This window comes from Aspergillus puulaauensis, chromosome 6 (genome assembly GCF_016861865.1).
Source record: "Aspergillus puulaauensis MK2 DNA, chromosome 6, nearly complete sequence".
In the NCBI taxonomy this organism is placed as follows: Eukaryota; Fungi; Ascomycota; class Eurotiomycetes; order Eurotiales; family Aspergillaceae; genus Aspergillus; species Aspergillus puulaauensis.
In genome coordinates, this window is record NC_054862.1 from 886,828 (window position 1) to 902,211 (window position 15,384).

The 15,384-nt window shown below is 50.7% G+C and overlaps 8 protein-coding genes across 8 annotated transcripts; 2 read left to right on the plus strand and 6 right to left on the minus strand.

The window, feature by feature from the left end:
• Positions 1-276: 276 nt before the first annotated feature.
• Positions 277-1,163, plus strand: APUU_60377S (uncharacterized protein; the record flags this gene model as incomplete). The annotated part of the gene is made up of 5 exons (XM_041693610.1): positions 277-372; positions 423-820; positions 868-947; positions 997-1,027; positions 1,097-1,163. The coding sequence occupies 5 exons, from the start codon at positions 277-279 to the stop codon at positions 1,161-1,163; spliced, it is 672 nt and encodes a 223-aa protein (XP_041559523.1).
• Positions 1,164-1,301: 138 nt separating this feature from the next.
• APUU_60378A (SOS response-associated peptidase) lies at positions 1,302-2,564 on the minus strand (the record flags this gene model as incomplete). Its single annotated transcript, XM_041693611.1, has 3 exons — positions 1,302-1,915; positions 1,976-2,489; positions 2,538-2,564. The coding sequence occupies 3 exons, from the start codon at positions 2,562-2,564 to the stop codon at positions 1,302-1,304; spliced, it is 1,155 nt and encodes a 384-aa protein (XP_041559524.1).
• Positions 2,565-2,882: 318 nt separating this feature from the next.
• On the plus strand, positions 2,883-4,439 carry APUU_60379S (TPR domain protein; the record flags this gene model as incomplete). Its single annotated transcript, XM_041693612.1, has 1 exon — positions 2,883-4,439. The coding sequence occupies one exon, from the start codon at positions 2,883-2,885 to the stop codon at positions 4,437-4,439; it is 1,557 nt and encodes a 518-aa protein (XP_041559525.1).
• Positions 4,440-5,079: 640 nt separating this feature from the next.
• On the minus strand, positions 5,080-6,530 carry cpcB (40S ribosomal protein RACK1; the record flags this gene model as incomplete). Its single annotated transcript, XM_041693614.1, has 4 exons — positions 5,080-5,505; positions 5,725-6,042; positions 6,173-6,299; positions 6,451-6,530. 4 exons carry the CDS (start codon positions 6,528-6,530, stop codon positions 5,080-5,082), a joined length of 951 nt encoding a protein of 316 aa, XP_041559526.1.
• Positions 6,531-6,971: 441 nt separating this feature from the next.
• On the minus strand, positions 6,972-7,952 carry EMI5 (succinate dehydrogenase assembly factor 2; the record flags this gene model as incomplete). The annotated part of the gene is made up of 2 exons (XM_041693615.1): positions 6,972-7,414; positions 7,493-7,952. 2 exons carry the CDS (start codon positions 7,950-7,952, stop codon positions 6,972-6,974), a joined length of 903 nt encoding a protein of 300 aa, XP_041559527.1.
• Positions 7,953-8,507: 555 nt separating this feature from the next.
• ERV25 (emp24/gp25L/p24 family protein) lies at positions 8,508-9,415 on the minus strand (the record flags this gene model as incomplete). The annotated part of the gene is made up of 4 exons (XM_041693616.1): positions 8,508-8,526; positions 8,587-8,887; positions 8,956-9,082; positions 9,212-9,415. 4 exons carry the CDS (start codon positions 9,413-9,415, stop codon positions 8,508-8,510), a joined length of 651 nt encoding a protein of 216 aa, XP_041559528.1.
• Positions 9,416-9,846: 431 nt separating this feature from the next.
• On the minus strand, positions 9,847-12,118 carry APUU_60383A (WD40 repeat domain-containing protein; the record flags this gene model as incomplete). Its single annotated transcript, XM_041693617.1, has 7 exons — positions 9,847-9,974; positions 10,030-10,105; positions 10,158-10,358; positions 10,420-10,705; positions 10,768-11,704; positions 11,818-11,960; positions 12,114-12,118. The coding sequence occupies 7 exons, from the start codon at positions 12,116-12,118 to the stop codon at positions 9,847-9,849; spliced, it is 1,776 nt and encodes a 591-aa protein (XP_041559529.1).
• A 766-nt stretch (positions 12,119-12,884) lies between these two features.
• On the minus strand, positions 12,885-14,845 carry gem1 (ERMES complex Ca(2+)-binding regulatory GTPase GEM1; the record flags this gene model as incomplete). The annotated part of the gene is made up of 2 exons (XM_041693618.1): positions 12,885-14,776; positions 14,836-14,845. The coding sequence occupies 2 exons, from the start codon at positions 14,843-14,845 to the stop codon at positions 12,885-12,887; spliced, it is 1,902 nt and encodes a 633-aa protein (XP_041559530.1).
• Between the last annotated feature and the right edge of the window lie 539 nt (positions 14,846-15,384).

Sequence of the window (15,384 nt, forward strand, 5' to 3'; positions counted from 1 at the left end):
AAGCACGAGGGTGAAACAAAGAGAATGCAGAGGCATGGACAAGGTAGTTCCTACTGTATCAGGAAGTCCATCTCGCTCGTCCCATAGCAATGATGAGGACTGAGGTAGAATAATGAACCACCAATCGCCAGCTCCATCTAAAGACAGCCGCAAAAAGCAGTGGAGTCACATGAGTTTGCCTTGTTTGCCTCTACGTCATCAAAAATAGTTGAGATCCAAAAGACATTAATTTACCATGTAATCGCTATTCAATTGAACAAATCCGACTAAAAGAAGATGTGGGCTATCAGACCTTTCAGACCCCTTTGTCGCCAGGTCCCCAGATGGGCCCAGGTGCGATCTCTGTCGACATTAGATGGACATCCTCATATCGTGAGTAGCTCAGAACCCAAACGTCCACTCTTGCTGATACTTTTTCCCAGTATGTATTCCCAAGCAATGGGGCTCACATTCTATCGCTCCTGCCATCCAAACCGCCTAGTCCTGATCTATCCATTGGAATTACATCAAAACTCCCCCCGACGACAGACTCTTTTCGTGAAAACCCGAGGTTCCTAGAGATTCTACAAGAGGTCTTGACTAAATATGGACACGAGGACCCCGACGCAATTTCGCAAGCCCAGGTGATGGCATCTACATCTGGCGCTAATATCGCATCGGGCGGTGTCCTCATGCCTGGTTCCCGTCCTCGGAAGCGCCGCGGCGATGTTGACCTCACCAGCGGGGCTAGTGGACAAGGTGGTGCTGGATCTGCTGGGAGAGGAGGGTGGATACATCTGTCGGATGAGCGACGGCCGCCTGAGTATGGGCGAATTCCATGGTGATTACCCCTTGAGGATGGCTTTAGCAGGGTGCTAATGTGGACAGGCCTGAGGACATTTTTGGGAGCTTGGAAGTCGACGGTGACGGGGCGTTTGTGGGTGGTACTGGAAATTATCAAGCGAGCGGTATGGCATTCGTCTAGGATCAATCTACTTTCGATACTGACGACACCAGGAACTTATCGAATTGTCACACGGGATGGATTGTAAGTATCCCACCCGGCCATATCCACTCCATGCTGTTTGCTGCTTTAAGAAAACTAACAATTATGTAGCTTCGGCTTAAGCCCATTCCTGAGGGACAAGTTGGTCCAGAGACTACGCGAGGAGGAATCACTGTAATCCAGGTCGTTGAACCCGTACTTGTACAATATTGTGAAATGTATCATACTTCGCCCTGCTGGACAGTTGGCAATCAGAATCCTCCAAACTCCTATCCTCAGGCTAAATCAAATCGTCGCATCGTGAAACACCTATCTCCTATTTGGAGAAGAAATTAGTTATATGCTGACTTCCAGCACTGGCCTTCTTTGGCCCCGGCTTCTTCGGCGTTTTTTTATTATGCGTCGCGCTACGCATCTGCTTTTGTTTCGCAGGTGGCTCCGCTTCCGAAGACTTCGTTGGTGATGGCGCAGGTGAAGCCTGTGTTTTCTGTTTCTTAACGTCTTCATCCGCCTCAATATCTGCTCCGTCTGAATGTTCCCTCTTGACTCCTGACACAGACCCCACCGTCTTTACTGGCGGGTCCTCGTTTTCTTCCTTTATCGGCTCATCCTGCTTCTTCTTCGCATTCGCAAAGAAATTGGCAATGTTGTTCTTGTTCTCCTTGCTGTCAATAGGCACTATAAAGTCTGGAGAGTTATTCCCAACTTTGCCGACCTCCTTCGCAACCTGGTAGCACTCTAAATCGCCATCATAAGGCTTCAGGGCGCCCTGTAGTTCTTTCGACCAGGTCGTCCGCGTAGGGTCTAGCCAGGCATTCCAGGCTTCGCTATTTGGCTCCAGTATTACCGGCATCCGATCATGCAGCCAGCTCAATGACTGACGAGCAGACGTCGTGATGACCGTGAAAGTATAGAGCTTATCCTCAGAGCCTTCCACTCATTTAGTTCATCAAAAACACGCACACGTAACAGCTCGATTATTGGGCTTACCCTCATACGTAACACAGTCCCAAAGCCCAGCAAGATACATCAAGTCCTCGTCCTTGCGCCGTGTATAATGCGGGATCTTTTCCTTTCCTCCAGGACCCCTCTTCAGCCACTCGTAGTATCCCTGGCATACAACAACACAGCGCTTCTTCCGCTTCATAGATGTCCACATTCCACGGTCTTCGATCAGTGAATCATCCCGGCAGTTGATAGTTCGCATGAGCGAGCCGTAGTCCGGCTGCCGCTTCGTCCAGAACGGAACAAGGCCCCATTTCATGCCTTGGAGCTTATATTGTATACGTGCATTCTTCTCCCGTAATTCAGGCTCAGTTGTGTCTGTTGGCTCAAACTCTTTGTCGTGTTGAGCTTCAACATTGTAGTTGGGGGTCTCGGCGCGGTAGATGGCGCCGATGTTCCCAGGGGCGAAGTTGTATGTCTCCCTTATCTCATCGTCTTCCGGCGCTTCGTCGACTGGCATTCCTTGCTCTTGAATCCGACGGCGGACAAAGTTCATGCGCTGTGTCTTGTTAGATTGATGGTCTTGTGGAGTACTGGGTGGACATACTACGCCAAGGGCGTACCGGCCACACATGGTTGACGGTCTCGATGATGAATAAATGCGAATTGTAATTAATTGGCGAATTAAATCAGGGTAAAAATTAGAAGACAAAAATAAAAGATGATGAACAAAGCATAAGGTGATTCCGAGGAGGAGTGGTAGGCAGTAGATCGGAGCTCCTGGTGCCTTGGACGTCATCGCCAATCGGGTCCGCTCTCATAAATTCTTTCGCCAACACCATCCATCCTACATTAAACACATATCGGAGCAAACCAAGATCCGGCCTTCTCAGAAACAAGACCCCTTTATGAGACAGAATACGTCAGCAGATAACGCCTTAAAACCCCCATAATGCTCAGTGCAGCAGCAGCTCGCCGCACAGGCAGCGCCTTCATCCGAACACCCACCACCTCCCTCTCCTCACGAACCATTACATTCTCAACGCGCCCACGCCCGCTACAACATCTACCAAAATCAAACGCTTCAATCCCATACAACCAATTCCGATCCTCACCTTCCACGCTCGCCCGCCATGTCCTCAGCCCCTCCCACCAAACGCGATCCCTCTCCTACTTCCAGCGCACGAGACTCGGCCTCCGACAAGCGTCGAAAGGAATCTGGCGCAAGAACCCCGTCCTCCTACCCTTCGCCATCGTGTCGGTCATTGGTGCGACGTTGTTCTTCGCCTATATCGCCTACATAGAAGTAATGCACAACGCGCCCCAGTACCACAAGTTCCCGCCGACGGTGGCAAACGAGCTACGCAAGGCGGTATACTACACGGATGTAGTCCTCGACCCGCAGCAGGCGCTGAAGTATTACAAATCTGCTTTGAAGGCTGCACTCGAAGTCGGCATGCATCCTTACTCGGATGAGGTGGTTGGGATTAAACTGCAAGTTGCAAAGATGCTAGAGCAGGCGGGGATGGCGAAACCGGCGATTGACTTACTGGAGCGGACAAAAGCGGAGTTGTTAGCTTGGGCTGATGCCGGGCGAAAAGCGGCGGCGGAAAAGAAGGAGAACGAGGAAAAGCACAAGAAGTCGGCCGAGGAATCAGCGAAGGCAAAGCTTAACAAGAGCAAGGCCGAGAATTCCGTACAAACGAAACTCGAGATCAACAACCAGCAAATTATTGAGACATATGAGGAGATAAAACGGCGCGAGGAATACGATGAGCAGCAGCGCGACAAGGCTATGAAGAAAGCCGTTGGTATCTGTATAAAGATAGCAGACCTCTACGACAGTGATTTCATCCAAGACCCCAAGAAGGCCGAGGCAGCTCAGGAGTCGGCCGTCGAACTTAGCCTGAAGGAGCTTGCATACCGCCAGGGGTCGGGCCTCCCTGTCAATGGCAGCGCCGGTGGTGATGATGAGAAAATCGCCTGGCTGACCCGGACAGATGTTGTGATTGCTCTTGTCGAACTAGCCCAGACCTACTTTACCTCGGACAACAAGGCGGATCTTTCCATCCCCCTCTTCCTACGTGCTTTGGAAATCCTCCGCCAGGAAGAAGGACCCAACCCAACATGTAGGCAGGTCATGCTTATAGGCGATGTTGCTGCCGCAATGGGCGGTCGAGCCCAACTACCATTCCGGGTTGAAGACCCAGAGGCTGCGCGCGCGCAGACCATCGACAATGCGAGGCAGTGGGCGGCGAAGGCTCTCGAAATTAATAAGAGGATCCCTGAAGATGAGAAGGACGAGGGTTGTTATGTATCCTGTGTCCACGTGAAGTATAGTCTTGGCGAGTTTGCGGAGCAGCAGGGGAAGCTGAAGGAGGCTAAGAATTGGTATAGACAGGCTCTGGATGGTGCTAAAGACTATGCTCAACGGGCGGCCGATGACCCCGAAAGTGGTGATCTGGTTGCTCTGTTGGAGACTTCTTTGGAAAGGGTGTCCAGGAAATAAACGAGGGGACTGTTTGGTGTAGACTTTATGGCATTGTACAATAATATATATCATCTCCGGGTACATTCAAAGAGCATAAATTATCGAAATACTGTTCGACCATAAAAACCACTAGCGGTATTAGGCCGTCTTTCTATATTGCATTATATGCCAACATAAATCATCCGAACAAACAATTCAAGATATGGATCAACTACGTTGCCTTTTTTTTCGAATCTACGGTACCCTTATATATTTGGAGACAGCGGCACGACCCAGCCCGACAACGGAAGTTCAAGAAATTTTTATGCCTTTTTTAGATGGTATTAGAACATTGCACGCCGTCCATCACGAGAACCCAGACTTCGGATTTAAGAGGGGGTTGAATCAAGTAAGCTAGGTATACATGTTCGAAAACCCCTAGGTTCTTTGTAACCTTAGGTACGGGAACCCGCGAGGTGCTTCATTGCTCATGGCTCATACAATCCCAACCAATAATGCCTGCCCGAATTTTTGGAGGGGGTAGAAAAAAGGAGATGATAAAAAAATTTGATATCAAACAAAAGCTTTAAGAGGCTTTATCTTTGTTCTTCTTCATTCTCTCAAAACTCACTCGCTTAGTCCTCACATTTATTTTGCCTCATTACCCTAACTCTCCAATCTACGCCCTCGACATGACGCCCCAAGCGCGGATCTTGTTGTCAGTGTAACCAGCGAACAGAGTCTGGCCATCAGCGGACCAGGCGAGAGAGACACACTCGGGCTCGCGGCTCTTCTTGCCCTTCTCGATGTACTCGGGCTTGAGCTCATCAACCTTGCTCTTCTTCTCGAGGTCGAAGATGGTGATGCTGCTGGCGGTAGCAGCGCAGAGCCAGTAGCGGTTGGGGGAGAAGACAAGGGCGTGGATCTCGTCACCGGCGTGGAGGGAGTAGAGGTGCTTGGACTCGTTGAGATCCCAGAGCATGGTGACACCGTCCTTGCCACCGGAGGCGCAGAGGGAGCCATCGGGGGAGATGGTGACGGTGTTGATGTAGCCAGAGTGACCGATGTGGTCAGTCTGGAGACGGCAGGAAGCGAGCTCCCAGACCTATTGATTTCGTTAGTTGCAGCCCCTCTTGGATATTGATATAAATATCAAGACGAAAAAACAAATAGCAAAAACCAAAATTGGCGTGTCCATCAGGCATATGGTGATTTTTTGTCTCATGGCCGAAGAGGCTCTGAAGTAGCAAATACGTAGAAAAATGCAAACATCATTTGGACGGACTGAACGAATTGTGTAGAGGAGAAATTTTCGTAAACGTACCTTGACAAGCTTGTCCCAGCCAGCGGAGACGATGACGGGGTTCTGGGGGTTGGGGCTGAAGCGCACGCAGGACACCCACTCGGTGTGGCCCTTGTCGGTGATGGTGTACTTGCAGTCTCCCAGGGTGTTCCAGAGCTTGATGGTGCGGTCACGGGATCCGGAAACGATCTGGCGGTTGTCGGCGGAGAAGGAAACGGAGAGGACATCGTTGGTGTGGCCGACGAATGTCCGGGTGGTCTGACCGGAGGAGAGCTCCCACAGGCGGAGAGACTTGTCCCAAGAGGAGGACAGAGCGTAGGCACCGTCGGAGGAGATAACCTATATCCAAACACACGCATCAGCCAACCTCATCCCAAATTTGCACTGCTTCTTTGCTTTTCGCCAACCCCTCGATCTATGGCAATCTTCGGGTTTCGGGTATTTTCTGGGATGGATGTCGGAGACATACACAGTCGGAGACGATGTGGGAGTGGCCCTCAAGAGAGCGCTTGGGGTAACCGTAGGCCTGCTCGTCGCGGGTAAGGTTCCAGATGATCAGAGTCTTGTCGCGACTGCCAGAAAGCAGCATGTTGGGGCTATAAAAAAAAGATTTCAAGTCAGAACCATTGTCCATATTCAACCAACAGAAAACATGTCTTCAATAGATATACGAGATCACACACGAGGCCGTATGTAGATCCATATACCCAGTCCATCCATGTGCAAATCATCGGTAGGTGCCCTTACTTCTCCAGAGAGGTAGCGAGGGAAGTAACCCAGCCATTGTGACCCTCAAGGGTGCCGCGAAGGACCAGCTGCTCAGCCATGATCGGAGTCTGGGAGGACGATGGAAGGGGGCCGCGAGAGGTGAGAGGAGAATGAACGCGGGCGGAGCAATTGTCGTAGACTCTGCGCTGGGGATAAAATCACAGCTTTCGAAGATGGAGGAGCAGAGAGCCACACGGGAAGCCCTAACGTAACGAGCTTACCGCTGCCGCTGAATGTGTGGGCCGCGAACCCTAAAGCTAAGCGAGTCACGTGACTATTTATACAAGGAGGATGCATACAATGCAGACATCTGCTGTTCGAACCCGGGGCATGGAGTACTCATATTATTAAGTACTACTTGACGTGTTAATAAGTCATGTTCAATTATACAAGTACTTCTATATCAACGAGATTTTACACGTCCTTCCGCAAACCGGCGAGAAAAGATATTGTACAAAATATCAGGCTCAACCGCTACCTGGTTCTGAAGCATTAAACTTTCAGTTGTTGAAGATCTGGACGTTAGGCATCCTGTTCAGGCCCGGGCCTTGTCCGCCGGTCTTCTTGTTTTTCGCCGCATGGAAACCAGTGGCACTGTTGTCTCGCACATGCTGTCTGAGTAGTGTCAAGACATTTGACTCTACCCACCGCGACGGCACTGGCCGGTATGCAGCCTTAAAGGCACCGACAGTCTGCTTCCACTCGCCGCTCTTGGCGCCTGTACGATGCCATGTGTCGGTCAGTGTGTCCTCGGCCACATCTGCCGCAGCATCCCTCTCCTCAGGTGGGTCCTGGGTCGCCCAGTAATAGATATCCCAGTCGTTCTCGTCCAGGAATCGATCATACTCTTGAAGCTGCTCTTTGTTCATGTCGGCCAGATAGACGTCGGCAAACGTAGAGAGAAGCAGGTCGGACTCGAGAATTCCTCGCTTTCGGCTCTGATCTATATAGTGCCAAGTAAGTTAGCTTTGCGCCCTGCGCTCAAGACACTACACACAGTCAAAGCTGCGGGATTACTGACAAAGCAGCCGGGCTCTCATGGTCGAAACATCCTCCCCAGTCCGTCGGAGAGGCTCAACCTTGAACGTAATGCCTTCCATCTCGCCAACTCCAAGCTCCGGCTTTTGCGTGCCCGGCTCCTGTCTTCCACCCGTGAAGTGCTCAACCTTCCCAGGGTACGTATCCACAGGCTTGTAGTTCGGGTCAACCGAGTTTAAAAGCTCCGGGGGCGATGGCCTCTTGCCGACATTGGGGAAGTCCTTGGTCATGGTTGAGGTTGTATTCGGGACGACGGGGTTCAGCGGCTTCTCGGTCTGGTTTGCGCGGTGCTGCGGCGCTGTTGAGTGTACTCGGTCATTCTCATTCTTGCTGTCCTGCGGACGAACTGCCGAGCTTCCGAATGAACGGGTCGCCAGTCTCGTGAATGAGAGAGGTGATGTTGATGGCCGCACGAGGCGGTGAGCTAAGCGGACCGTAGACATTGTAGCTCTATATTTGGGTATCAGAGGGTAGTTCTTTGGGGAATTGAAGGGCAAAATGGAAACAATTGGATTAAGATGAAGATGGAGTTGAAGCTAAATGATTATGCGGGATTGACATCATCCGAGGCACCGATGCGGTTGAGTTTGTCATGTTTGCACCATTCAAACACCAACCGGAGGGATGGATTTCAAACCATGACACCAGCCCAGAACAGGACATGATATGCCGTTCAATGAAGGCTTTGGAAGAGTTTACAGGCTGGGTCGACTGGAATACGCATATGCGGGGTGGACGTCGCCAGTTACACAAACTAATCGCTACGGCGCTTGCGGCTCTACAGGGCCACGTGAAACTGGAGCACCTTACAAACCCCATATGTATAGTGTCATAATAATAATCATGAGTATTCGAACAGTATACCGTGAAATATCCGAGACCGCATAAGGTGGAAAGCACGCAATAAATGCATTGAGACTCCATGTTTTGTCGTAAGTATAGAAACCACACCCCGCGCCCGCCTCCTACGCAAAACGTGGAATATCGAAGAAATGAGATTAAATGAGATGCTTGGACCTATAATACTTGTTAGTACTGGAATTCGACAGTTATGCGTCAAGCCGAATAAGAACATACCGGAAGTATGCCCTCAGGTAGATAACCTGCCAGACACCAAGTCCAATGAGCATGCCCATTGTGCCGAACGCGAACCACTTCACACGCTCGTTGGTGCTCTCGTTGGTGTCCCGGAGCTTATGCTCACGGGCACGGAGGTATTCCATGTCGTTGACAACTTCAGCCACGATTTCTTCGATACGGCGGAGGTCAGTTTCGATCGGCTTAAGCTTCTCTTGAGCCTGGATGCTTGACCAGTCACGAGCATCGGCACCGATATCAACGTCAAGCTCGATTGCTCTGTGGGGGTTCGCAACAGCCCCTATGTCCACATCAATTAGCACCAAAAAAAGATTGAAGACATGGCATGTAGGCGCCGGTCAAACTTACGGCGGGAAACCAGCGTGTTGTCGAAGCAGACGTCAAAGGTGGTGTCTCCAGCAGACGTGAAAGCCTGGCGAGTCTCGCCAACAACATCCTTTGGCCGTCCATGATCATTGCCCATTGCATCCTTGATCTGTTCCAAAATTCTCGTTAGCATGAAGCTGCTTCAGTAAACCATATCTGCACCGTGCCGTCGACGCGGAGTCCCGCATCCAATCCTCCGGGCCCACGTAATTATCTCCAGGGTCGAGTTCGCACGTACATGCATGTTGACCATCTGTCCATCGCCCCTCTCGCCGCTCACAATAGCCGTCACGACGACAAGCTGATCCTTGAGCACGAAGTTGCGTATACATCTCTCACCCTTTCCAGCGACAATATCGAACTTGAGGGCGGAAGAGATTTGCACAAAAAGGAGGAAAAGAAGCCCGAGGGCCGACCTCATTGTCAATCGGGAAGACCCCATCGTGAAACGGGGATTGTTGTGGTGGTCGATTGAGGGTCTTCAATGGGGAGCTGAGGCCGATTGAAAGCTGTCCATACACACTGCATTCCGATTATTGATGCCACGCACGCCGCGTCCAACGGACCCGGCGGAATAATGTTCCGATTCCGGTTCATACAGTACAACTCGCCACATTTACTACTCATGACCATTTGGTGTTTAATAAATATAATTTTTGCAGAGTAAATTAAATGCACAGTGTGAGACATGTTCATGCGTTTGACTCGTTCTACCTAAATTTTGTCCAAAAAATCCTCTTGAGGGTGGAATCAACACAACATATGCTATATTTGAACACTGCACTCAAAACACGCTAGAATGGGTATGCTGAAACAAATAATGCGCATATTTACAATGTATAACCGGAGTACCAGTGACAGTTCTCACAGTTCTCACAGTGAGCCCATAGAGGAGGCAGCCCGGCCCGACCCTAGGCTTGTTCCGATTACCGCAGGCGACTTCTGATCACCATGGCTGTCTCCAATGTTTTCTCGAGGGCGGTCCCAAGTGCGAATGTGACCTTTTCATTTTTCAGTTAGTTATTGTAGCATAGAAATGGGGCTTGTTGCACATACCTTCCAGGGAAGACGTCATGATTGTGTCCTCCTGGAAGCCTAGCCAACATATAGGGTCTTCACCAACAGCCTTGGACTATACAAACGTCAGTTTATTTGTGCACTAACAGCTAAATGATATAACGAACCATAATCGGGGGTAGTAAAGCTGTTCGTGACCTGGACTCCACAGGATGCTGAACTGGTTGATCGGATGCAGTGTCAATTTCACCAGTTCGTTGGGAGTCTGATCTTATCCGGGTCCCTGAGATGTCGGCTATGTGACGGTTGAGCTGCTGAGGATTTGTCGCAACTAGGCTCGTCCGGTTGCGAGCGCTAACTTGATGATGCTATAGGTCGGATGTTAGACGGCAAATATGTCCAGTTGAAAATGAAACTTCATGAACGTACCACTTTCGGCCGGTGGATCATGCCAACGCTGAAATCCCAGAGCAAAAGATTACAGTCATCGCCAACGCTACCAATTCTGTATGTCCGCTCATCACAACGCCAAGGATCAAAAGCGACAGCGGAGACCCACGAATCGTGACCTTGACACCGCGCAACGATCTTACGTTCCGGTAAGGACCATATGGTGACTAAATCGTCCTGGCCACCAGTAACAATATACTTCCCATCTGGCGACCAGCACACACAAGTAAATCCACCATAATAACTCCGAAAAACGTCCAAGACCCTTAATATTCTATTAGCTCAATCCGTAGAGGGCATCACTTAGCGAAAGCGCAATAAGCTTACTCTTCTTGGAGGTAGTTCATTAGCCGCAAAGATCCATCCTCCAGCACAATCGCCAGGTGTTTGTGGTCTGGGGAGAAGGAAAACTGAGCAATCTTCTGATTTGCCAACTTCCAGGCTGCAACTGGATTTGTTTTTTGGTTCTTGGAATTGACAGATTTCAACACCTGTAGGGACCAGTTGGTTGATTTCACTGATTCCGTCGATTGTTCTGGCAGCTCCGGGGTAAAAAGAGCATCGTCCTTCTCCTTGTCGTACACCACCAGCTGGCCGTTTTCGTGGGCTGCTATGAATAAATTTTCTGACCCAGGGATCCATTTGATGTGCGTTACTGGGGAGTTATTGATGACCCCGTTTTTGTTGATCCGCGCATACTTCTGAGATATCGGTTCGTACCAGAAGATGTCCCCGGCCGACGATCCCATAGCCACATCAATATGGGCTGCGCTTTTGGTTACTTCGTTGACATCGTGACTTATCATATGCGCCTTCGTGAAGAGAATCTTGGACAGCGGTTCGTCCTTGTGCTTCGAACTGAGATCCAGCCACTGGAAAGCGCGGTTAATGTTCGCAAAGGCAAACAGCCCTTCCGGGTCGCGGTCATTCAAACGTTTCGTGTTGGCTTCGTGAATGATGACCCGAGAAACAAACGAGGAGCTGCTCTTAATGATGTTGTTTTTGGGTTTCCGCTTCTTCGAGGGATCCTTTACAGGCGGAGCCGCCAAAGCACTATTCCCATCTCCGAAAGGCCGTGCAGTAACGGTCAATTTCGCTGGAAACGCAGTCTTGTTTCGAGGACCAATGCTAACTAACGATAGCTTGACACCTGACGTGGGAGGATTGGGATTGGTTGCGAGTGGGTTCGGGTTTATGATCGGCGCTTCAGAGGGATGCGGGGGAGGGGTAGCTAGATGCAAGTCGTCCTGAAGTTGATACGTTCCTATACACAAATTTAACGTTAGTAAAGGCATATACCGCAGAAAAAATGCTAAGCAGATGCCCGGGTACACTGCAAACTGGAATCGACGCCTGATCGCAAGATCCAAAACGTACCTTCTCCGACCTGCAACGGGCAACCCTTCTCTGGGTGTTTAATGATGTTGTTGGTTTCCACGATGGGAACTGCCATTCCGTTCGATGCCCCGGCTGCATAGGCAACCGGGACGGTATAGCGAGGCGGAGGTGGGGGAAGGACGCTATAAACAGAGAGTCAACAGATGGATACCCCAAGACCGCATGACACCGTGCGATTACGGCGGTTCGCCTAACGAACACATGGTCTGCGATTCGAAGCTGCTCCAGATGCCGCCATGGTGTCTGCAAGATAAGGGATCCCAATTATGACTTACAACATTGTGGCGTGATAAGCGTTAAAGGTTGCGTCGAACAGATAGCGCGAAGCGGCCTGACTAGTTGTAATTTCCCTCAAACAGGATCACTCGAACGTTTGCTATCTCCAGGTAAAATTGCGCCGTAATCAATTGGGGCAGCACGACGTTTTCGGCTGGTGAAGGAAGGACGGATGGCTGGCGGCGCCTGTTGAGTTCTCCAACTGTTCGCCAGAGAGCACACTGGAATCTCACCGTAAGCCTGGACGGGAGAGAAATCGCGAGCGAACGAGGGCAGTACGCCGGGATGTGTAAAAGTTGATACAGCAACAGGGACCAGGAAGGAGGAAAGGAGTGTAAGGTGTTCGAAGGCGCAGGGATTGGAGAGGGGAAGCCAGGTGCCGTGCCTCGAGATCTTAGCCAACAACCGGTGGAATTCCGGGGAACTTTGATGGTGTGGCTGGTTGGTGGAACTCCGACGGCGTGGGGCAAGCTAAGAGCGACTCCAGCATTAGATGGACATGACAGACGCGAAATAGAGGCTTGTGCTTCATTGTTTACAACTAATAAGGTATTATCTAGCAAAATTAAGATTTGTTTGACAGCAAGGTCCTACGCGACCTGGCATGCACTGTCACGTACAGGCAGAAAAGCCTGCAGCTGTTGGTGACCGCACATGATTCATGTACAATACTATATAGTTTGGAGCAAATCTATCCAAAGAAAAGCAGGAAAATAATTCTCGGGGTATCGAACTCCATCATTATCACATCCACGCCCCTGGGCCGGGACTCAAGCTCCACTGCCACTGACTCGTCGCCAGATCATAACTGCAGCAGCTCCCGCGCAAACCACCGCTCCGAGCGCTATGCCCCAAGACATCCATTGACCTTCGACGTCTTCCTCACTTCGTGGGAACGCTGTGCTTGGTTCCATGGCCGCTTCGGCAATGTGCACGAACACCTCTTGGATCGAACTCCAGGTGACGCTCACATGAAGTGGGGGACCGGGCATGTTCAGCAGAGCGGTGTACTCGTGAGGCTGATGTTCGGCGCGTTGGGTCGTGCGATCTAGATCGGCCTTGAGCGCAATGTACACACTCGGGAGCTCCTCCAAGTGCGGGTATTTCGCCCTAAGCTTGGGAATGTATGCAAATGAATCAGGGTCAGACGAATCATATGTGTATACAATCACATCACACTGATCCAATAGCTTCGCTTGGTTCTCAAGAATTGCAGGTTCCAGCTCGCCAAGCTCATCCATAATCAGGTAACACTGTTTGCCCCCAGGGAGCTCAACCGTATTTACCGCGGTTCGTGGCTGAATGGTCGGGTGATACATAGAGCTGAACCCGCGAGACAGAAACGCATCGAGAAGAGCAGATTTTCCAGATCCTGGAGCCCCAACTATGTGACCAAGGACCACATTGCGACCCACCCGTCCAGGGCGTTTTCTCCGCTTCCGGGGTCGCGTAACTTTGAGGGCTGCCGTCGTGGAAGGGTTGCTCCGATCTGAAGATTCAAATCCGAGATATGCCAAATACTCTAATGTCGTTTTGGGTGATGTAAAGGTTGTCATACTCCATTGTGCCAGCCATCCTTGCAAAGTGACGTCTCCGGCCTCATTTCGAACAGTGCACGATGGGAACGAGCCGTCGGCCCAAGAGGATGGCAGCCCTGGTGTTGGGGAGAACAGAGATGCTAGCTCGGCATCATTCAACCCACCATCATTGTCTTTATCCGAAAGGAGGAAGAGATTTACGAAAAACCGATATCCTTCCGGCGAGAGTTCAGCCGATGCATACGGTGGTACTTCGAACCTTGGATGGAGATAGCTTTCCTGCAGGGAGAGACTGTCGGTGTACTGAAACGCGCGAAGTATAATCCAGACTGTTTCGTGACGGCCCTTCTCGGCATACATCTTATTCAGATGAATAAATCCGCGGCAATCTATTCCTGATGGCGTCACAGATGCAGGGTGCGTTTTCTGTATCGTTTCTTTGATATGAACCAAATCCTCCTCACTCAATGATTTTTCAAAACACCTCATCTGGAAATCTTTGATTTCCTTATCTGACAGATAGTCATCCCGATCTTTGTCGCTAAGGTAGAAAATGCGCTGTAACGCCGCAACAGCTGCCGGCTTTAGGACTGACTCCTTGGCATCAAACAGGGGGGCGATAGGGTGTGTAACCGCTTTCTGGCAAAGGAAGAAAGCCTCGTTGACATTACGATGTTCGCGGGCGCTGGTTCTAATACACGAATCGATTTCCTTGAACTCGGACATCAGCGGCAGCATCTCATCTTCGATGACCTGGGTCTCGGTGTGATCCGCAGCAAGGTCGGATTTGTTGGCACAAAGCACGACCGGCACATTGACACCGAGGGACCTGAAATACGGCAGCCAGAAAAGAGCCACCCTCTCATAACTATAGTGGTCAGAGTATACAAGCAGAATCACATTTGATTTCCGGATCTCTCTCGCCAGATTGCTCCGTTCCTGCGGGACGGCAGAGGTGTCGACCACCGTTGTTGTTGTGACATTTTCTGGGGTTCCGATCGTAGGAGGGATGGTGATCTGCGGCAGAATTGGTTGGATCTTGTTTGTCACAAACACGCCCTTCACAAGGGAGGTGATGAGGCTGGACTTTCCCGTCCCCTCATCCCCGCAAACACAGATCCGGACTGGGGAGACGTCAGTATGCTGGCCTTTCGGAGACAATCCAATGGCAGTGAGTTCCTACCTGTAGCCATTTGAGCAACAAAAGAGACAGTTCGAACAAGCTCCCCGTCCTTTTTAAATCATTGTCAGGAAGCAGTCCTACTGCGAATCACCAGAAACGCGGTCGAGACTGAAAGCCTGAGACGTCACAGGAAGGAGCCGGGACTTGCGACGGAAGTTTGGCCGATCGCCGCAGCTGCGTGGCTGGTGCTATCGGTTGCAGCCTCAGGCTCCCGTGCACCAACCAGAGCCTAAGTATATCCAGGACGAACCGAAGCTACTACTAGTCCTGGAGTATATCGCTACGCTACGTTTACTTATTCAGAGAAACAGTCCAGAGGTAGACTTCTCACCCCCGGTACGTATTTCCTCTGCTCGATTTATGGATATTATGTAATAAGGTCTGCTTGTAGACTAGGTCAGTAATCTTCACAACGCCCCAAACAGCTCAGCCACAATCTGGGCAGCTGCCCATATCTGACAGTCTCGAGGGCATTTCCACACTGTCCCCTCGCCAGCGCGTCAGAGGTGCTTCAAAGGTTCAAATACACCGAATTACTCCGTTAACGCA